General features: G+C 53.8%; 6 protein-coding genes across 6 annotated transcripts; 3 read left to right on the forward strand and 3 right to left on the reverse strand.

Annotated features, from left to right (window-relative positions):
* Positions 1-163: 163 nt before the first annotated feature.
* Positions 164-2,275, reverse strand: BO82DRAFT_412902 (FAD-binding domain-containing protein; the record flags this gene model as incomplete). Its single annotated transcript, XM_025639855.1, has 4 exons — positions 164-1,315; positions 1,383-1,612; positions 1,673-1,911; positions 1,982-2,275. 4 exons carry the CDS (start codon positions 2,273-2,275, stop codon positions 276-278), a joined length of 1,803 nt encoding a protein of 600 aa, XP_025492945.1. The 3' UTR covers positions 164-275.
* Positions 2,276-4,069: 1,794 nt separating this feature from the next.
* Positions 4,070-5,237, forward strand: BO82DRAFT_353355 (NAD(P)-binding protein). Its single transcript, XM_025634932.1, has one exon. It carries the CDS (start codon positions 4,165-4,167, stop codon positions 4,954-4,956), a length of 792 nt encoding a protein of 263 aa, XP_025492946.1. The 5' UTR covers positions 4,070-4,164; the 3' UTR covers positions 4,957-5,237.
* Positions 5,238-5,673: 436 nt separating this feature from the next.
* On the forward strand, positions 5,674-6,548 carry BO82DRAFT_353356 (oligoribonuclease). Its single transcript, XM_025634933.1, has 2 exons — positions 5,674-5,857; positions 5,953-6,548. Exons 1-2 carry the CDS (start codon positions 5,696-5,698, stop codon positions 6,466-6,468), a joined length of 678 nt encoding a protein of 225 aa, XP_025492947.1. The 5' UTR covers positions 5,674-5,695; the 3' UTR covers positions 6,469-6,548.
* Positions 6,549-6,981: 433 nt separating this feature from the next.
* pgmA (phosphoglucomutase PGM2) lies at positions 6,982-9,148 on the forward strand. Its single transcript, XM_025633202.1, has 3 exons — positions 6,982-7,286; positions 7,341-7,642; positions 7,712-9,148. The coding sequence occupies exons 1-3, from the start codon at positions 7,234-7,236 to the stop codon at positions 9,022-9,024; spliced, it is 1,668 nt and encodes a 555-aa protein (XP_025492948.1). The 5' UTR covers positions 6,982-7,233; the 3' UTR covers positions 9,025-9,148.
* A 78-nt stretch (positions 9,149-9,226) lies between these two features.
* On the reverse strand, positions 9,227-10,986 carry BO82DRAFT_353360 (Gfo/Idh/MocA family protein). Its single transcript, XM_025634934.1, has one exon. The coding sequence runs from the start codon at positions 10,954-10,956 to the stop codon at positions 9,259-9,261; it is 1,698 nt and encodes a 565-aa protein (XP_025492949.1). The 5' UTR covers positions 10,957-10,986; the 3' UTR covers positions 9,227-9,258.
* A 7,423-nt stretch (positions 10,987-18,409) lies between these two features.
* Positions 18,410-20,122, reverse strand: eb1 (microtubule-binding protein BIM1). Its single transcript, XM_025634935.1, has 6 exons — positions 19,949-20,122; positions 19,783-19,854; positions 19,658-19,692; positions 19,519-19,596; positions 18,961-19,445; positions 18,410-18,893 (listed from the first exon to the last, which is right to left on the reverse strand). The coding sequence occupies exons 1-6, from the start codon at positions 19,960-19,962 to the stop codon at positions 18,837-18,839; spliced, it is 741 nt and encodes a 246-aa protein (XP_025492950.1). The 5' UTR covers positions 19,963-20,122; the 3' UTR covers positions 18,410-18,836.
* Positions 20,123-20,496: the final 374 nt, after the last annotated feature.

Consider the following 20,496-nt stretch of genomic DNA (forward strand, 5'->3'; position numbering starts at 1 on the left):
ACTACTACTACTACTACTACTACTACTACTACTACTACTACTACTACTACTACTACTACTACTACTACTACTACTACTACTACTACTACTACTACGACTACTACTACTACTACTACTACTACTGCTACTGCTGCTGCTGCTGCTGCTGCTGCTTGAAGTGTATTGTATGCTCTAATGCGTTGCTGACTGGACTGTCTACTGCTAGGTACGATACTTGAGTATAGAGTATACAGTCTAGTGACCCGAAACCACCTTCACGCAGCACGTGGACGCATCTACACATCTGGATAACACTGATACCTCCCATCGTTCCGGTCCCAACCCACCCCTTGATGCACCGTGAACATGTTTTCTGGATCTACCGCTTTCTTGATGCGAAGAAGACGCTCATAGTTTGCCTTGCCCCAGAACGCACTGATGGGGTCCGGCTCAAACGGGTCAGCTTCGTTTTGGTAAGCACCGGAATCGGGTGTGAACTGCCGCAGAGGATCCAAGGCGTGGGAAACACTCTGCCAGATCTGCCGGATGAGCTCTGGATCCCTCATGTTGCTGGCTATGGGGCGTGTGTGCATGAGATGCCAGAGCCCACTGCGCCAGGCCGGCGTTACCGATGACGCCCCGGGTCCGGAAAACTCATCTTCCCTCGGCAGATTCTGGGAATACAGCGCCGGAGCGACAAGAAGAATCTCGACCTGGGGTGAGGGGGATGTTTGCAGAGTGTCGTTCAAGCCCAGCAGTTGGGTAATCAGCTCAGCCAGCTGAGCCTGGCTCGTTGTGTTCTGGAACGACGTTCGTGGAATGATCCGCGACGAGACGGCGGCGGAGACCTCCGACATTTGCAGGAGTGGGCTCGAGGTGATGGGCCCCATGAAGTCGAGGAACCCGGCCACCGAGGAGAGGGTGGCCACCGAGTGATTGAACTGGCGAGCAAAGTCGAGCACTGGCTGCACGGACGCTATCGCGGCCGTGTGGTTCAGTAGAGCCGTGGCTATCACCAAGGTGTAGTCTGCTAGGCCAGGAATCACGAATCCACCCCATCCCTCGGCAGCCCATCCCTCGGCACTCGCAATGATCAAGGCCGTGAGATCCGTTGCGGCGGAAGAGGAGGGATCCAGCCCGGTCAAGGAAACATTCAAGACTTCCATCGGTCGATCCGGATGGACGAGGGTGCTCATCTCCATCACGACGCCAAAGGTTCCGCCGCCGCCGCCGCGCAGCGCGAAGAACAGATCCGGATTCTGACAGCGACTCGCAGTGGCATATGTCCCGTTGGCCAGTACGACCTTGATTTCTTGCACATTGTCGACCCCAAGACCTGGCTCACTGTCAATCCTCACGCGCGCGGCAGGAACGCAGATAAACGTCCCAGGGGTTCCACTCACCAAGCTCATTCGCCATAAGCCCATGCCCACCACCAGTGATCCATCCCCCTGCGGCCCCAACAGTATCGCACCCGCCTCCCACAACCCGATACCCCCGTGCATGCACAAAGTCATAGATGCCTTTGAACTGTTGTCCCGCCCCGAATCTAATCACATCTCCCGTCGGGGCCGAGCAGCCTTCGGGAGTGAAATTCTTGAGAAGCTGCATTGGAGGTTGGTATGGATGCGTCCTACAGACTAGTCAACTTTGCCTTGTCTCAGGGGCAGCAGAGGAGAGGAGGATACCCCACCACAGCGCAAGAGATTCCGGCGCGGAGCTCCGGCCCTTGTAATCATGACCGGTGTTTTTGATGACGAGTCGGAGTCCGTGAGATCTGGTGAAGTTGAGAGTGGCTTGGACGTCCTCTACACTTCGCACCTCCACGTATCGCGGGGAGATACTCCCTTGCGCACAAGAAGTTTTGGGTGATGGGGGCGACGAAGGGATGGGGCATGATGCGCCGCTGGCTTGGCAGGTCGACCAAACGAACTATTCTCACATCGCACCTTAGCAAAGCAACTACAAATCATGCGGCGAATGGGTGGTTGTGGTGACGGACGTTGTGATACCAAGGAAACTCGTTCGACGCCAGAGTCGAGTTGAGAAGAAGCTCTTGCTCAGCGGTGCACTGAGCTGCATCGAGTGGCTTGGTTGGATCGTGACTGGACGGGTAGCACGGGCTCAGCATCGGGGCGCCTTCGTGGAGCCGTCCGGCGACCGTCGCGTTAAAGGCGTTCCAGGTTGCTGTACTGATACTCGATAGTGAAGTCCATGTTTGCGGATTCGATGACTGCGCCCCATTGGCGAGTAACGGAACGGCAAGAAGGAGAGAAAAGAAGCCTTGCCTCGCCATGCTTGGTTATACACGCCAGCTACTTTACAAGCCGAATTAGTAACTGGCTATTTTCCTGTTTGCTCATGCTGGAAAAGTGAGAAAGCATACACGGGACATCAAGTTTCTCTTATATATTCTCGTCTAGTATAGAACACAGTTTGACCCTTACATGAGACGTAAACCCAAATTCGTTTGATGACTTTGCGCGTGAACATATTCACTCGAGTACCCAAAGCAGCAAGCAACTCCAATAGATGACGTCGCAGTGCATCGAAAGGGTCAGCTGAGACTTATGTAGTAGGAACGTACATATGATAGGGAGAGCTTGAGAGCCACAAACAGCTGATGTCAGGAAAAAGCATAGTGTATTTGGCGGAAGTCCGCTTGAAGCCCCCAACTAATGAGACCGCGACAATAGGCCATTGAATGCAGAAGGTGACAAGCATAGCATTGTTTTTAAATGCATACTTCCTGCGGGAGTTGCTCTGCCAGCTGTCATTCTGACTGTGTTGGTCTGCTATGCCAGACCAAACGCCTTGGTTGCCGCGTCCTTGGGCTTCGCTAGCGCAGACGATAGCTCTTGCACTCACAGAATAAACTCAGAAGCCTGGCTATCCTTGACTCAATCCTCAATTTTTAGTGTTCTGAGAATTCAGAGATGGCAACGAGCCGGTCCCTCGTCGGTGGAATGGGTCTGGTCTCTTCAGCGGATTGATGCAGCCTCTCAGGCTCTGGCAAGAGTGCACAGCGCCTAGCTCGTAATCGAGGAACAATTTGGCGTGCAGCCACGGCCGGATTATGTTAACCAGGAAGCTGAGTACAGTCCATAGAGAAAATCTGATCTAGGCTGGACATCACGACATGGCTCTTCTCGAGGCGGTGCTTATAGTCAGTGTCACTGGAAGCAAAAGCGTCAGGCTGACTGGAGTGTTGGGCGCCATTCGACTCGTATTTGCTGGCTCGTGCTGCGACTCAAGAGTCTTTGGTTGTAATGTGCATCCACGGTGAAGCTCCATAATTAGGTTCTTTCATCTCTTCCTGGAGCAGACCTGCCCACTCCGGGTGATTCAGCACGACACCGAAATACTCAGGAGCCCCATCCTGATCAACGATAGTCACATGCGCAAAGAGTACTTACTGAGCGTACGTACCACAAGGAAAAAGTAACACTGAAGCCGAGATTAACGTCGACTTTGTATTTGTGTCCGTGCACGACTCATTCCCTATGTATTGCCTAGGTATCCGACTTTAGGGGGGCGCGGTTTCCTGGTGTTGAGAACTCGTCGCCTACGTTGATGGTATGTGCGATTCAAGTACTCAGGGTCAAGAGCAGTAGCTGAGACCTGTACAGCTGTGTAGAAGTGATGGGCAGAGACGCGGCAATGACCTTTCGCATTGCGAAGTATATGGCATGTATCGCGTCGAGGGCTTACCGTGTCGAGGGCCTGCCGTTCAGCTGAATCGCGCCTTTGCAATGGGATAGTGCTACATCTTACGGTATACCAGGCTCGCTGTCGCATATCAAGTCAAGCCTCGGTTGCTGTGATGAGCGAGGACAGAGAGAGTCACTTCTGAATACGAACTATCGCATCGGGAGCAAAGCAGTGATCGGTTGCGCGCACTGACCCGGAAGAACTGATGTCAGGTACTCCCACGGGGTAGATCGGGGTGGAAGAATGGAAGAAGTTCGGCATCCCGACTCGGGGGTCTCATAGAAACTACGTCATAACGTCATACTTTCCGTTTCGCTCCTCCAAGTACTCCTTCTCTTCTTTGACTTGATCATGTTCATTTCAGCTCCCTAATCCTGATTGTCGCATGAATCTTACCCTCCAACCCGATCTTCCAGCAACGGCCTTTCACGATCCAATTTCACCCCCAGAAAATTTCATCACAAACTTCGTGCTATGGCTTCACCAGGCTTGAGCTTTCGCTGCGCGCTCGTCACGGGCGGCGGCGGCGGCATCGGAAAAGCGCTCTCCTCCTACCTCATCTCGCAGGGCAAGAAAGTCATTATCGCCGGCCGAACCGAGTCGAAGCTTCAGGAGTCCGCTCGCGAGATCGGAGCGGCAGCCTACTACGTGCTAGACACGGGTCTCGTCGACCAGTTTACCTCGTTCATCGCCAGGATCACCTCCGAGCACCCTGACCTGGACTGCTTGGTCAATAATGCGGGTGTGCAACGGCCGCTGAAGCTCTTGGACGAGGAGTCGGAAGACATTCTCGCGCGAGCAGATCAAGAGATCGATATCAACATTCGTGGTCCCATGCATCTCACGCTGCGGTTGCTCAAGCATTTCAAGAACAAGCCTGACGGTGCTCTGATCATTAATGTATCTTCCGTGCTCGGGTTCGTGCCCTTTGCGGTGATCAATCCCGTCTATGGCGGCACGAAGGCATGGCTTCATTTCTGGAGCATGAATCTTCGGACGCAGCTGTCTAAAGGTGGGTATGAGAAGGTGCGCGTAGTGGAAATCGTCCCTCCCTCGGTAGCAACGGACCTGCACCGCGAACGGGATGACCCGGATGACAACAAGAAGGACAAGAACCCCAGTGTTCTGTCGGTGGAAGAATTCATGGAGGAAGTGAGTGTGAAGTTGGAGCATGGCGACGAGGTAATTGCACCGGGCATGAGTGACGATATCGTCCGACGGTGGTATGAGCAGTACGAAGACTTCTACAATGAGAAGACGGCTTGAAGAATTAGAGTGATTCACGGCCGGAGGCATCTTCAGGGACGAGTCACTTGTTACAAAGTGCAAACAGCCATTGCGAAGAGGACCTTCAGGGATATAATCCACAACAAATGACGAGACATTTCAAATAGTCTTCATCTGCGAGCTCGCTCCTGCTAGAGAAATGGCGAGACAATCCCCTCTGGCGCCCATACCTCGTTTGATGAATATTCAGATATCCTGCTCAGTTCTTCACAAGAAAGGGCACAGTTGTACAATAGTCACATATGGAAGAGACAGGTCACACAGCACACGCGATGCTGAAATTTGCGTTTGTTGTACACACCACCAGAATCTATCAGGTGCATCAGGGAGCAGCTGGCCAGCCAAATCGCATTCGGAGTTCCTATGGTAGAGACGCAAGCCCGGCTGCTCACTAAAAAAAAAAAAAAACTTCTCCTTGCCAGGAGTTACATACATGCACTTTTACCTCGTTGGGAGGCATAATGTGCTGCTGCACCAAGGCTGCATTGAGCGAAAAGGCTCGGCATAGAAAATGACCATTTGCTTCAGATGAGGCTAGAAAATGTAGCCAGACGGGACTGTGTCCCCTGTAAACAGTGAGTTAGCCACGGAGAATAGAATGTATGCTGGGACAATTGGCGAAGTCAATTGCGGCAAGCCGGCCGACCTCGCCGCCTTCCGCCGCCGGGAGTAATGAATTGAGGCAGCTCCGGCGGCCCACTTGCTGCTGCTGTCTGCCATGGCCTTTCTACGAACGCTCCATACGCTTCATTCCATTTCACGACACACTCGGAGGCAGTTCTACCAAAAGTCTCTATTCCCTGCTCAAGCGCTTCAAGCCCGAAACCACACCATGCCCTTGACACGCTCCACCGATCCCCTGGTGTGGATCGACTGCGAGGTTCGGGAACTTTTTTTTTGCAGCCTGTCCTTGCATTTCAAAAGCAACGAGCCTCATCCGCTGACGCACCTGTTCTTCTTGATGGATGATTCTAGATGACCGGCCTGGACCCGGAAACCGATCACATCCTCCAGATCTGCTGCTACATCACCGACGCCGACCTGAAGCTTTTGGAGCCGCAGGGATTCGAAACCGTCATCCACCAGCCGCCCGCCACGCTGGCGTCCATGAACGAGTGGTGTATCGAAACCCACAGTCGCACCGGGTTGACGGCCGCGGTGCAGGCTTCGACCGTCAGTGCGGAGTCGGCAGCCGCTGCGTTGTTGGCGTACATTCAACGGTATGTGCCGCAGCCGCGGACGGGGCTGTTGGCGGGCAACAGCGTGCATGCGGACAAGGCGTTTCTGGCCAAGGGCCCGTACCGGAACGTGTTGGAGTGGTTACATTATCGGATTGTCGATGTGAGCGCCCTGAAGGAAATGGCGCGGCGGTGGGGGTCGGATGAATTGTTAGCGGCGGTGCCGGCGAAGAAGGAGGTGCATCTGGCTCGGGAGGACATTCTGGAAAGCATCGCGGAGATGCGCTTCTATCGGGACCGGCTATTTAGATAGCCTCTGGTAGCTTAGTAGCTCGACGACTAGTACTCGACAGACCAGCTACTAGTAAAAGGGGGAGGTCTGTGGGTTGGGACCGGCGGGGAATGGGCTGAGCTGGCAACAATAATCGCTTCTATTTAGGGAAGCTTTTTTAGGGGGTCAAGAATCCTAGGTAATTTGTACAGGCGTTTGTATGGAGGGGTAAAAAATGAGGGGAAGGGAAGAGAAGGAATTCTGGAGGTCCAATAACTGTTCAAGACAATTGCATGGGAAGATGCATTATGATGAGATGATGAGAAGTGATGGTCGCCACATGATGACACTGCAAGTTATCATCATCATCATCATTATCATTCTCATCACCACCGATAAATCAACAACAAACGAAGCCACCCGTGAACGCGATCGCAATCGGGATTGAGGTGGGGTTTCCCAACTCGCACCTTTTACTTCTCGTAGAGACTTTGTCTTGCATCGGAGCGGGACCAGAACCAGACCCAATCCCAATCCCAATCCCAATCCCAATCCCGCCGCCCTGACCCTGCTTTCGCCTGCTTTCTCCTCCCTCTTGCTACAACTTATTTACTCCCTCTGTTCCCCTCCTCTTCGTCCTTCTCTTCCTTCTCTTTCTCTTCTCAATTATTCCATTTCTCTTTTCCCTATACTCCCCCCACCATTTGAATTGTCGGTGAGCTGTATATCTCCCACAGCTCGTGCCTGACCTTTGCCACATAAATAATATACCCCTCTATTTTGATTTTACCCCTCCTCCACGTCATCATGTCTGTCCAGACCGTCTCCATCACCCCATTCTCCGACCAGAAGCCTGGAACGTAAGTCATGCCTTCTGCTACCCCCCTGACCATTACGAAGCTAATACTTTACAGCTCTGGTCTTCGTAAGAAGGTCAAGGTCTTCCAGCAGCCCCACTACTCCGAGTCCTTCATCGCCAGCATCATCCTCTCCATCCCCGAGGGTGCTGAGGGTGCTTTCCTCGTCATTGGTGGCGATGGTCGTTACTACAACACTGAGGTCATCCAGAAGATCGCCAAGATCAGTGCTGCCTATGGTGTCAAGAAGCTGCTGGTCGGCCAGAATGGCATCCTCAGCACCCCCGCTGCTAGCAACCTCATCCGCAAGCGTCAAGCTACCGGTGGTATCCTCCTGACTGCTAGTCACAACCCTGGTGGTGAGTACAACCCCATGCCCCCAAACAAAAGTAACCCGTATCAGGCCACTGACAATGGTGACCATGCAGGTCCCGAGAACGACTTCGGTATCAAGTACAACTTGACCAACGGAGCCCCCGCCCCCGAGTCTGTCACCAACAAGATCTACGAGACCTCCAAGACCCTCAAATCCTACAACTACGTTGACATTCCCGATGTGGACATCTCCTCCATCGGATCCAAGACCTACGGTGACCTCGAGGTCGAGGTCGTCCACTCTACCTCCGACTACGTCACCATGCTGAAGGAGATCTTCGACTTCGACCTCATCCGCAACTTCCTCCAGACCCACAAGGACTTCAAGGTCCTGTTCGACGGTATGCACGGTGTTACCGGACCCTACGGTGTGGACATTTTCGTCCGCGAGCTGGGTCTTCCCGAGAGCAGCACTATGAACTGCGAGCCCAAGACCGACTTCGGTGGTGGCCACCCCGACCCCAACCTGGTCTACGCTCATGAGCTCGTCGAGCGGGTCGACAAGGAGGGCATCCACTTCGGTGCCGCCAGTGACGGTGACGGTGACCGCAACATGATCTACGGTGCTAACACCTTCGTCTCCCCCGGTGACAGTCTGGCCATCATCGCCCACCACGCCAAGCTGATCCCCTACTTCAAGAACCAGGGCGTGTACGGCCTTGCCCGCTCCATGCCCACCTCGGGTGCCGTCGACCTCGTGGCCAAGGCCCAGAGTCTCCAGAGCTACGAGGTGCCCACCGGCTGGAAGTTTTTCTGCAACCTGTTCGACAACAAGAAGATCTCCATCTGCGGTGAGGAGAGTTTCGGTACGGGCAGCAACCACATCCGCGAGAAGGACGGTCTGTGGGCCATCGTGGCGTGGTTGAATGTCATCGCCGGCGTCGCCCAGCAGAAGCCCAACGAGACCCCCAGCATCGCCTCCATCCAGAACGAGTTCTGGCAGACCTACGGCCGCACCTTCTTCACCCGCTACGACTACGAGAACGTCGACAGCGACGGTGCCAACCAGGTCATCGCCACTCTGGCCAAGTACGTCGACAACAAGGACTCGTTCGTTGGCTCAACCGTCTCCGGCCGCAAGGTCGCCGACGCCGGCAACTTCTCCTACACCGATCTCGACGGCAGCGTCTCCAAGAACCAGGGTCTGTATGTCAAGTTCGACGACGGCAGCCGCTTCGTCGTCCGTCTCTCCGGCACCGGTAGCAGCGGTGCTACCATCCGTCTGTACATCGAGAAGCACGAGAACGACGCCAGCAAGTTCGCCCAGAAGACGGACGAGTACCTCAAGGACAACGTCGCCCTGGCCCTGGACCTCCTCAAGTTCAAGGAGTTCATCGGCCGTGAGGAGCCCGATGTCCGCACTTAGAAACCTTTTGCACATACCTACCTATCTAAAATACTTACTCTATACGAGCCTACGGAAATCAAGCACGTTAGTTAATATAGCGATAGCGAAATAATAAACCCAGCGCGGTAGCACTTGAGACTATTCATCAATAATCATTAACTGTCTTGAACCTGAAAAGTCATAAATCATATAGCTCGCTCGCTCTTGAAACCCCCAGACCCAAAACCATCAGCAACACCGCCTGGAAACCTATCACGAAGAACCCCCCAACTTCCCCTCCCACCACTCCGCCCACTTGACCACCTTCTCCTCCCGCCGCGCCTCCTCCGCCGCAAACACCACCGCATGACTCCGCACCGCCTCCTCCAACGTACACCCGACGAACCGCGCCTGCGCCTTCTCCGCCGCCCACCCGCCGTTGACCACCGCGTCCACGGCCGCCACGAACCCGCGCGCCAGCCCATAGTCCCCGCCGCCGTGCGCCCTCTCCTCCTCCGGCGGCTGCTTCGGCACGTCGAGGCCCGTCGTCTGCCCCGTCGCGAACCGGAAGTACTCGATGCGCCGCCCGTCGTACGCCAGCTCGCCCTCGGTGCCGTAGACGCGGCCGCGCCGCTCGCACTGCTTCTCCGTCGGCGCGATCATGTGGAAGACGGCGGTTTTGGCCGTCGCCGTCGCTGCCTGTTGCTGTGACGAATCCGTCGGATCCGTCGGATCCGTTTGATCGGCCCACGTGATCGTCACCACCTGGTCGTCGCAGACGTTATTGTCGGCTTCGTAGACGCAGTGGCCGTAGGACGGGGGCCCGCCGGGTTCCGTCCGGGAGAGGGGGCGCGAGGCGCGGAGGCGGGCGAGGAGGTGTGTGGATGCTGCTGCGATTGCTTCGGGGGTGGGGGGATGAGAAGCAGCAGCAGCAGCAGCAGCAGCAGCAGCAGCATTGGCGGGGGCAAGGTACGGCGCCACGACGTCCTCGATATCCGGGCACACGATGTTGACGGGCCAGTCGAACTCGCCGCGGGCCACGTGCCGCTCGTGGTAGATCTGCACGGCGCTGTACTTGCAGTCCCGCTCGGCGGGGCAGGCGAGGCAGTTGGTCGCGGCGCCGGCGGCGCGGGGTTTGCGGTGCGGGCGGAATTGGGTCAGTGAGCCGGTGGAGGTGATGGTGCGGGGGTGGTGCGGCTGCGGGGGTGTTGTTGTGCATGTGCTGGGAGGTGCAACAGGGGAGGCGAGGAGCCACATGATGAAATCGATATCGTGGCACGATTTGGTCAGCAGCGAGCCATCGCCCGCGGGCGTCGCGCGCCGCCAGTTGCCGCGGACGTAGCTGTGCGCGAAGTGCCACCAGCCCACGGGCTCGCAGTGTTCCAGGGACACGATGTCGCCGATGACGCGGTCGGTGAGGAGGAGGCGCCGGAGGAGGATGTTGTGCGGGCTGTAGCGGAGGACGTGGCCGATGGAGAAGATGGAGGTGGCGGTGTTGGGTTGCAGGGCGCGGTAGACGCCGAGGCAGTCGGTCAGCGAGAGGGCGAGCGGTTTCTCGCACAGGATGTGCAGGCGGAGAGGGGCGAGAGCGTGGATGATCTCCACGTGCGTTTCGTCGAGGGTGCAGATGAAGACTCCGTCCACCCCTGCTGCGGCTGCGGCTGCTCCAGGAGACGAGGCCAGCTCGCGACGACGGACCTCCCAGGCGAGCCAGTCGCGCCAGTCAGCGAACTCCTGCCCCTCTTGAGGGTGATTGTTGGTGCCCCAGATGTAGTTGCGGCCGAATTGGCGACGCTTGAAGGGATGGGGTTCGGCGACAGCGTGCATGATCCCCGCGGTGGAGCTGGTCACCGCCCGCCCATACGCATTGCCCCGCGATCCCGCACCGATGACGAGGAACCGGACCGGGCGGGGAGAAGGATGGGCGGTAGGAAGAGTGGAGGGTAAGATGGGGAGGGCAGGCTCTTTCATTATGGCTCCGATCAGTGGTGTGAGTTAGGAAGAGGAGGTGGTTCAGAGTGGAAGTCTAGGTATGACTTCTTTATACTCGTAGGAGAATGCTGAGAATACCTCACTGCTGGTTGGTCCACGACATCTTATGTCATCTGCCAGCAGAGCAACGATCGACCGTCATTGACAGGTAGCTATAGAACTATCGAACTATAGATCACTTAATACCGACAGATCGTCCATGAATTAGAGAATTGACAGGCGAATGTACATTGAGCCCCCTCAAATAACAGACTAAGAAAGAAATGAATTGGGGTATCCATATAAAAAGAAAAAAAAAGAAAACAGGCTAGCAAGTAGTGCAGAATCAAGACGTGTCTCAAAAGACCCAGCATTCCTCCGTCACGGTCTCCGAACTGGCCAAACAACAACCCCCTTCTTTCCTTGCCGGCCAGTCATCACCAAGTCTTCCAACGCTCACCCAGGAACCCATGTACAACTTCTCCAGATTTATGTACAGAAACTCAAAAGCATATATGCACCGGGTAAAAGACGACAAACGCCGTCCACCGTTTCCAGGCAAGCGTGGTTCAAATACTTTCCGTGAAGCGACTGCCTCGACTGCCATCGAAACTAGGATGGCTGCGACCTAACGCATCTGGTCGTTTAGGCATGGTCGGCGAAAGAGACCCAGACACCTGCACATGCACGGACGGAATCATACGCGGCGCTGAAGGTTCGCTGTTCAAACCGCCACTGGACCCCGTCACAGTCCGAGCAGGAGATGGCCGGAACTTGACTACCGGAACAGGCTCATCCGCCTCTCGAGTATAGCTCGTGTCTAGGGGCATGCCATACGGTGTAGTCAACGGGGGCTGCGAGGGAGGTTGCGAGGGAGGCGACCGCGGGATCACAGGAGATCCTGGAGCGGCATAAGTAGAGCTAGGCTCAGATGCCGTAGGTGAGGTCTGCTCGACGCCGCCACCATAACCATCCCCGCCCGAATGCAACACAGAGGGGATTTTCCGGCCCGAAATCTTCTGGAAGCCACGTTCGCTACTATCAGAGCACACCGAATCCGTCGTCCGAGTGGTCATGTGCGATTGGCGCCACCGTTGCATGAACGCCGGAGCAAAGTACGAGGCGGTAAACAACGGGTCATTGCTGGATCGGCGCGAAGTCATCTCCGCCGAGCGGGTGATGGATCCTTCGGTAGTGGCTGTACCAGCCATGTCTGCTGCAGGGAGAGCATCACGTGTCTGAGGAAGAATAGCCCTCTTGCGTCGGCGCAGCAGAAGCCAAAGCAAGACAACAAACACCATGGCACCCGCTACTCCCCCAACCACACCGCCAGCTATCTTGCCTTTGGCTTGAGTGCTGAGACCGCCAGCAGCGGCGGCTGCGGTGGTCGCCGATGGTGATTGCCCGGTGGCAGTGGCGTCTGCCCCTCCCACTGCGCCATTCGTGGCCGTCCCCCAGGCTCCAGCGTAGGAGGACGTACCAGAAAGGGATGTCGTGGCCGCTTCGAATGAAACATGAGAAGTCGTCGTGCCGGTTTGATAACCGTCAACATAGGACACGCTCGAACTCGACGTGGTAACGGTGCTGGAAGTCTGAGTCGAAGTTGCGTTTGAGTCGGTGCCCGTGCTTGTCGGTCGAATAGGGGTGGAGGATGCCGGCAGATGGGTCGAGGTAGTGCCAAAGAGAGGGGTTGATGATTTGGACGGATTCAGGCTGGACGGAGGGACGGAGGTGGACGGCTCAGTGGCCGTGGTCACTGTAGGGGTATCTGCGGTGGGAGAAGAATACGCTGGCGACGCGGTCAATTGCCTGTCGGCGGATCCGGTTGCCGATGTTGGCGCCGTGACCGAGCCTGACTCCGCTGACAAGCCAGATGTTGTTGCTTGAGTGGACTCGTCAGATGTGGCGGAGGGGGTTTCTGTTGTGCTCAGCCCCGTCGTCTGTGAGCCGCTGTCCACCACGTTGACCACTGTCGCAACAACTGTCGTCTGATCGTCTGAAGATGTGTTTGATTCCTGACGTTTCAGGTGTAGCGATTGCCCACTGTTTTGTGACTGCTGAGTCTGGCTCTCCCGACCGATCACAAGCTCGCCCCTCACCCCGGACACCACATTTCCGTGCAACATCGTGGTCGGCAAATCTTTAGCGTCTAAATTCCGGCCTGTGACTCCCATCCCACCTGCGTCTGACTGGTATCGTTTCCTCATCGATCTGTTGAATCGCGTATGCCCATTTCCATGATGGGCCATTCTGCCTAAGCCTCTGTTGCGCGTCGACCCGCCGATTTCTCACCTAAATGAATCTGCGCAGTGAACCTCCACTATAGCCGTGTTTTTGAGAACCCCTACCACGACTGTCCACTCTGCCCACTATATCGACTGAAATGCGAAAGTAAGGATATGAAATAAGGTTGTCTGCCTGCGAAACACGCGACTGCTCAGTGTAAGGAGTGTGATGGCGAAGGCCGTGCGAAAGTCGGTTGCTATGGAAGTCGAAAGAGCGTGGAGAAAGAAAACAAGTGACGAGATTCAGTCGATAAATAACGAAAGACACCAGAAAAAAGAGTGCGATATCGAATGCTAAGAGAGCGACTGTCGAAAAACGAGTTGAGATGCTGCTGGTGAGAGTTCCCCACGGCGATAGTTTGAGAATAGCAATGAGTGGACGTCAGCCGGGACAAGCAGCCGACAAAAACCGGTTGAATAGGACAAGATGAAGAGAAGAGAACCCGAAAGGCATAGACGCAGACCTAGTGCGAAATGCTGACCTTGATGTCAGTATGTCTAACCAAAACAGCTCCATTGAATCCGAAATAATTGACGGAGGGCAGTGAGATCCAGCAGATAAGTTGACTGACCTACCTGCAAACAAGAAGAAAAGAAGAAAGAAGCGGAAAGATACAATGGTGTGGTGGATCCAATGTTGTTCCGAGGTTGACCTGATCGTTGTATGGCTTATTGATTGCGCTTTCCAGTCAGATCCATACTGGCCGAGCAGCAGAGCAACGCTTGCGGGAGGAGTTTCGAGATTGACCGCGGGGCGGCTCTAATGAGGGTCGAAGAAGAAGAGGAAAAAGACCGAAGCTGAATGCGAGTAAATTGCTTTGAGGCTCCCACCGGGCAGAGGATCCACGCTAAACCCAAGGTTCCGGACCTAGTCTGCCACCACGGATTGTCGTCGGTTATTCGCTTGTTCGCCCTGAGTTCGACTTCGTGTCGGTCTCAGTTCGTCGGCGGAACTGGCGGGTACGATACTTCCTTTTGGGCTACAATAGAATCGCACTGGCCCCTGTCGTTGTTGGCACTGCTCACTGTGCGGGCTTACTGTACTGCACAGGTTGGGATAGCCCAGCCAGTCCCGACGGCGGTGGTTCCGTTGACGAACAAGAAAAGGACAAGTGAATGGACTCAACGCCTCAGATCGGGAGACAAGTCAAGATCAGGATTAGATAGGTTAATGCGGTGGATGCGAAGAAGAGAGATCAGGAGAAAAAAAAAAAACAGATTAAAAAAGAAACAAAAATAGGAGGTAGTCGAGGTATGGGGGAATTGATAGGAGAGGGGAGGAGGGGGTAGAGGGTAAGAGGGAAGAGGAGAAGGAAGAAAGAGGAGGGGAAGAAGAATAGTAGGCCAAGCTGTATGAGGCGAGGATTGAACCAGGACGGCAAAACAAGACAAGAACAAGACAGAAAGAGACCACAGAGACAGCGAGTTTCGACATGACCTCCGCAGGACCCATGGAAACCACCCGCGTGGGCAAGCAGGCCCAAGTCAAGTCTCACTCAACTCACGTCAACTCACTCACTCGCTCACTCGCTCTCCCTCATTCACAATTCGATCAGGCCAGGCAAGCCTAAGAATAGGTCTTAGACCTGCAGCAGCGTCGACGTTAGTCGGAGTGGGTGCCGTACCGAAACCAAGCCAGTACAACTATGGGGCAATGAGACCACTAATTTGCTATCTTGCCAATCATAAGCCTGCATGGAGACTCGCAGATTGGACAATTACGTGGGAACGAGGGAATGGTAATCTGCCAGAAGGCGCAAATAATTTGGCCTTAAGTCGATGATTCCAGTCCAGTCGGAGAAGGGATTCAAGTTAGGAGAGCAATAATGTTGTAATGTCTGTATGAGTCCGGTGAATCCAGATCCATGATCCGCCGCGCCCCCCCAATGATCCGCATGCAGACAAGGTTGTAGCCGCAGCCTGAGTGCCCATCATCTTCTGCCACTTTTTGGTCTTCGGCTTCTCTCTTTCTTTCTCTGCTGGAGTTTCCTCCGAACTGTTCTTCAATGGGGATCCAATAATCAGGTTTACTTTTTCGGGTAGGTAGCTGCATATGTGTTATGATGTACGGAAGATGAGCGAGGTTGAGTCCCGAGTTCCTGTAAGTTCTTCTGCCGTGCCGGCAACGCACTGCAAGTCGATGCTTGACCAAAAGGGGAATGCCAAGGCTGAGGTTAATAAAACGCCGGGCGCTAAGTTTCATTAGACCGTTAGGAAATGAAATGAAATGATGATGGGGAGAGAGAACTTCCATCCATCAAATTGCACGGCCGACCACCGCCCGTCACACTGATGATGCCATCTTATTTTACTCACGACGCGAGAGACCCTCTCTTGCTGCCAGAGTCGTCCAATCGTGCATGTCGATTCCCGTCGATTGCGGGTGCCGCACATACACTAGAGTACTGTACGTACGAGGAAAGATGGGTCGGGTCGGGATACAGCAGGGCAACCAACCCATCGTCAACCGAGTTGATAAGAAGAAGCTAAGCACGCAGAATTTTCTCTTCGTTCTTCCGGTGGAAGGAAAGACTTCGGGCGCTTTGACTGCTCCCAGATTATCTGCATGTATGCAGATGACAATGATGTTGTTTTCGCATTCATCTGAGCTTTCCGAGCCGTTCGGAGGGCCATCAAGAGGACGTAAGGGGAGCCCTTCCCACCCCCATTGTCACCACCAGCGCGGCAAGCTACTCAGAGGGGAAGAGTGACTATGCTTAGCCAAACGGCTCGGTCTGCTAAGCAAGGACTCGGACGGGCCATATGCACCTCAGATTGCCCAGGCCGGCGCCAGACTCGCCCACACGATACGCACTCCGAATAAGCATCTGTTTACAACCTATTGTCCTACCCACGACAATGCAAGCCTGAGCATCAAGCCTGAGCGTCATGGCTACGGAGTACTCTTGACTCGTTTTCAACGATTGAGTAATCTTCTATAACAAAATCAACTAGCCAGTGCAGATTACAATCCCGTCTCCTTGGCCTCGCCCCCCTTCCCCCAGGTTCCAAGATCTCCTGTCCCCCCCGTGGCCTGGTTATCGGTAGACTCCATCCTACCTGCATAGTAGATAGCACGATTCACTCCCCGTAGATGAGATCCTTCGCAAGAGGAGAATGTTTCAGTTGACATGTTCCACTCCGGGCGGGATAATAGCTCAAAAGGACTCGAGCGAGCATTTCTACTTGAGGTCGACATCGTTTCAGCAAGGCTGATGGGATACACCTGCAACCTACCGATGCAGGTACAGAGCTTAACACATTCCTGTCTTGCAGGATGCCTACGGACACCCAAGAAACTCAAGAAAGTCTCTATGGAGTAGCTGGTCTGACTTTCCGCAAAGTGAACAAGCACTTGCTTCCAAAAAAGGCAAAAGAAATATCCTCCAATCAGAATTGGAAGACGCATATACTTGTGTATGCGACTGAATCAGCACCCATGCAGGTACTACGGGTACACTTCTATTCAGCTTTCACCAAACATGCTGGCGGCCTCTTTTCTCTACAAACTGTATTGTCTTCTTAGATGATTCAGTCCAATAAGCCAGGGAAGAAAACAAGCAACGCATCCACAATCAAACATCCATATCTGGCGATACCTCCCCCCATTGTGGGACCCCAGATCGGCACTAACTTACCCAGTCAGTTCTAGCCTCAGCAGCCCCTGTTTGAGCATACCCATTCCATTCACTTAGCCGATGGCCATATTTCGAGCTTGGGAGTACTGCACCTATGGGTAAGTGATTCGATGGTGCTTGAAGGTTGACTCGCACAAAGTTTCAGGAGGGACATATACTCAGCATCCCGATAACGGACTTGTTCTCATATTGCAGAAACCTGGTCCGTTGCACCATGATTGACGGCACCCACCCTAGAACCACAGGACGATGCTGAAACGAAGCATGGACATGATATATTCTGGGCATGGCCAGAGCCAGATTCCGGCATACTTGCCCTCTTTTCTTATAACTTATCACAGTTAGACGATGTGAATTGGTCATAGAATGGTTGTTGACACGAATGTGGATGGCAACAACAACAACAACAACAACAACAAACAGCTGTATTTTCTGCCACCGCCTCCCCGAGCTCCTTGGTCCTCGGCTCGTTCATTCGTCGGAGCGGTGTCTAGTTTCGATATAACATCAAATCTAGGTAGGACTAACTTACAGTACACCATAACAGCGAAGTCATCACCTTTTGGCCCTGTCAAACTCTCCCAATGGCCAATCGAGATCAACAGTCTCCGAATAGTTTTCCTCCGCACGGCTCCAACGACTTCAATGACATCGACAATAACAACTCTCCAAAATCCAGACTTCCTAAACCAACCACCTCATCCCATCCATAAACACACCAAACCACCACGAGACTACGTATCATCATCACAACCGCCACTAACACCAACAACACACCACAAGACAACACCCAAAAGCAAAGAGACAAAAAAAGGGCAACAGAGTTCTAGACCAAAGCGGAGAACCCATCACCATACCTACCTACGTAATCCCCTCCCACCTTCGTATGCTTCGGCTCGTAAATTCTAATCCGATTCCCGTGTCTCAAATCCCCACTCCCACAGCCGAACTATTAATATCCTAGGTAGGAACCTGCACAGCACTGGAAGATGACTACTGTACCTAGTGCCTACCAGTATGAAGTCTAGTCTATACAAAGGTTCCATGGATCCTTTCCCTGTCAAATGATGCTGTTCCGAATGTTCTGAACTCGACCTTCTTGTCCGTTGACCTTGCTACTAGGTAGCCGCTCTTGTGGCCTTTTTGAATCATGATGATGACCGGACCGATGTGGTTTGGTTGGGTTTGAGGCATGTGTCAAGCACGTGCAGCCGAGATCCTACTTCGTAGGAATGTTTGTTGGATGTCTGATCTTTGACATGGGCTTGAGAATGAGGGGAAGAGAGGGGGGGGGAGGAAGCTCAGATCGCCGAGGATCGAAAGTCTTCGATATATATGATCTACCATGCAGCATTCTGGAAGCTGGCGAGAAGCCCTCCCCGAGGTGACGAAGAGTGGGGGATCTTACGTAGGCCATTGGGTGATGATCGGATAACTATACTTGGATCTCTTTGGTCGGCTTTGAGAGAGTGACCTTGACATCAGTAAGCAGCTATAAGAGGCAGATGATATGGACACGAAAATGGATTAAACGCAACTGCCATCGAGATTCCATTCCTTTACCACATACAACAACAAGTAGCAAGACATGCATGAGAAATGAAGAAGTAAGTTCGGAAGGGTTGACTGGCTGCCTGGCCGTTTCTCTCATCCCGATTCGACTATACAAAGCTTTCTTTAGAAACCTCCCCCGCTCCCCTGTCCATCTCAAAATGAAATGTAAAACACACGTTGTGCCGGTTTCACCCCCTTTTTGTCTCTTATGTATCGTCCCATCTCACCCCTCTCCAAATCAGGCATCCTCTCGACCAATGGTCTAGGCAGAATTTGTAACAAAATGAACATTCAAAGAAAAATGAGAATTAGAACAAAACAAACGTCGTCAAGCGACGACTAAACGCTTGCGCAGTGTGCTATGAAGGGGGTATTAATATTGAGGACCAAGGTTTTGACGGACTCAGAAGGTCTCCAGCTCGTCCGCGCCGGCCTCCGCCTCGGGGATCTCAAATCCCTCCTGTTTTTGAAGTTAGCTTACCCTCTCCCCTACCAGAACGCGTGGGGGTGATATAGTCAGTTCATACCTCCGTCGAGTATAAGATTCCCTGGATGTGCTTCACCAACGAGTCCTCGTCCTTCTCCAACTCAGGGTCTTGCTCAATCGCGCTCTGCAGCAGCAACTCAATGTCCCGGAGCTTAGCAAAGTAGAAATCCCGCTCCTTCTCCAGCCCAGCGATGGCCTCCTTCTGAGTATTGATCTCCTGCTGCAGAGCAGCGGTGTTGGCTGAGACGGCCGCGACGGCAGCGCGGGGGCGAGCAGCACCCACGGTCGGGGTGGTGCCACGGCGAGCGGCGCTGCCAGCAGCGCTGGAGCTAGTGCGAGAAGTCGGTCCGGACGGAGGAGCACCAGAGCCCTTGCGGCGACCGACCGCATCGTAGTCACCGCCAGGATAGTGTTGGTCCCAGTATCTCTTGGTCCACTGAAGAAATTCCAAGTTATCCTGCATGCGGCATTTGGTGAGCTGCTCTACCGGGATGGGCTTGTCGACTTGGTGCTTCGCGAAGATGTCTACAAGGAAAAGCGGGGGCATAAGTTAACACGACAGTCTCGACACTGAGCCGGATAAGAGTGAGTCGCATACTCTGAAGCACCTTGAAATTCTGAAGGTAGGCATATTCGCTGTTGACGTTGAACTTGACACGAGACATGGGGACATCCACTATGGAAGACAAATCAGTCAGCTATGGAGAAAAGGGGGTGCGAGATCGTGCTGCACTCACTGAATATCGAGTCGAAGATCTGACACAATGCGGCACTGGAAACCCAGGACATCAGTATATCCCGAGCTCATTCAACGAAAATCTTCCACCGGCATAATAGCCGCTTCTTCGCAAGGAGAACATACCCGGTACCGCACTGCTCGATCTTGGTCATGTTCAACTGCAGCAGGTTGTTAAGCCATGCCAGCAGCTCTTGTCTATCCGATCATCAATTATGTTAGCCTTGGTCGCTTTCGACTCGACTGCTGATGGTGCCGCGCATGTGAAATCCAGACAGAATGCTCGACGAACCTCGATTCGCCCATGGTGGGGTATCTCAGGTCGAGGCTTTGGGTTGAAAAGGGTGTCGAAGAACGGCAGGGGAACTGCTTGAACTGAAATGGAGGCCGTAGGGAGTTGGAGAGCAGTCGACAACGAAGGCCTGTCACCAAATATGTTCAGACTTTTGTTTATTATGGAGAAAAACAAAGGCCAAGTAGAGCAGAGGGGGGAGTGTTTTGTTGCTGTCGCCAAAACCCACGGGACTGCGAGGCGCTAACCCGATTGGGTCCAATCTCAATCGCCGCCTATCCGATCTTACCTGTCTCACTTGAGCCTTATGAATCAGGCAACAACGTCAAGTTGGTGGAAGTTTGAATATATTTAGATGAAAGTCATAAGTCAATGTAGAATTAGGTGACTGGTTAAATGGTCGACGCGCTCTATCGCTATCATATATATCAAGAAGCAATCCAAGTAAATAAACCAAGACATCCAGTAAACTCCACCAAGCCAAAAGCATGAACTTTTCCAAGAGAGACGGGCGAAATTCATGGAGCCAAAGCGTCTGGCGATTCTAT

Source organism: Aspergillus uvarum (genome assembly GCF_003184745.1).
Source record: "Aspergillus uvarum CBS 121591 unplaced genomic scaffold BO82scaffold_20, whole genome shotgun sequence".
NCBI classification, from domain to species: Eukaryota; Fungi; Ascomycota; class Eurotiomycetes; order Eurotiales; family Aspergillaceae; genus Aspergillus; species Aspergillus uvarum.

Coding starts and splice junctions, on each gene's coding strand:
- BO82DRAFT_353355 (XM_025634932.1), top strand. CDS start 4,165: ATGGCTTCACCAGGCTTGAGCTTTCGCTGCGCGCTCGTCACGGGCGGC.
- BO82DRAFT_353356 (XM_025634933.1), top strand. CDS start 5,696: ATGGCCTTTCTACGAACGCTCCATACGCTTCATTCCATTTCACGACAC. Junction 5,858..5,952: donor TGGTGTGGATCGACTGCGAG/GTTCGGGAACTT, acceptor GGATGATTCTAG/ATGACCGGCCTGGACCCGGA.
- pgmA (XM_025633202.1), top strand. CDS start 7,234: ATGTCTGTCCAGACCGTCTCCATCACCCCATTCTCCGACCAGAAGCCT. Junction 7,287..7,340: donor TCCGACCAGAAGCCTGGAAC/GTAAGTCATGCC, acceptor AATACTTTACAG/CTCTGGTCTTCGTAAGAAGG. Junction 7,643..7,711: donor TGCTAGTCACAACCCTGGTG/GTGAGTACAACC, acceptor GTGACCATGCAG/GTCCCGAGAACGACTTCGGT.
- BO82DRAFT_353360 (XM_025634934.1), bottom strand. CDS start 10,956: ATGAAAGAGCCTGCCCTCCCCATCTTACCCTCCACTCTTCCTACCGCC.
- eb1 (XM_025634935.1), bottom strand. Junction 19,446..19,518: donor GAATTTCAAGGTGCTTCAGA/GTATGCGACTCA, acceptor TTTTCCTTGTAG/ACATCTTCGCGAAGCACCAA. Junction 18,894..18,960: donor GAATCTTATACTCGACGGAG/GTATGAACTGAC, acceptor CTTCAAAAACAG/GAGGGATTTGAGATCCCCGA.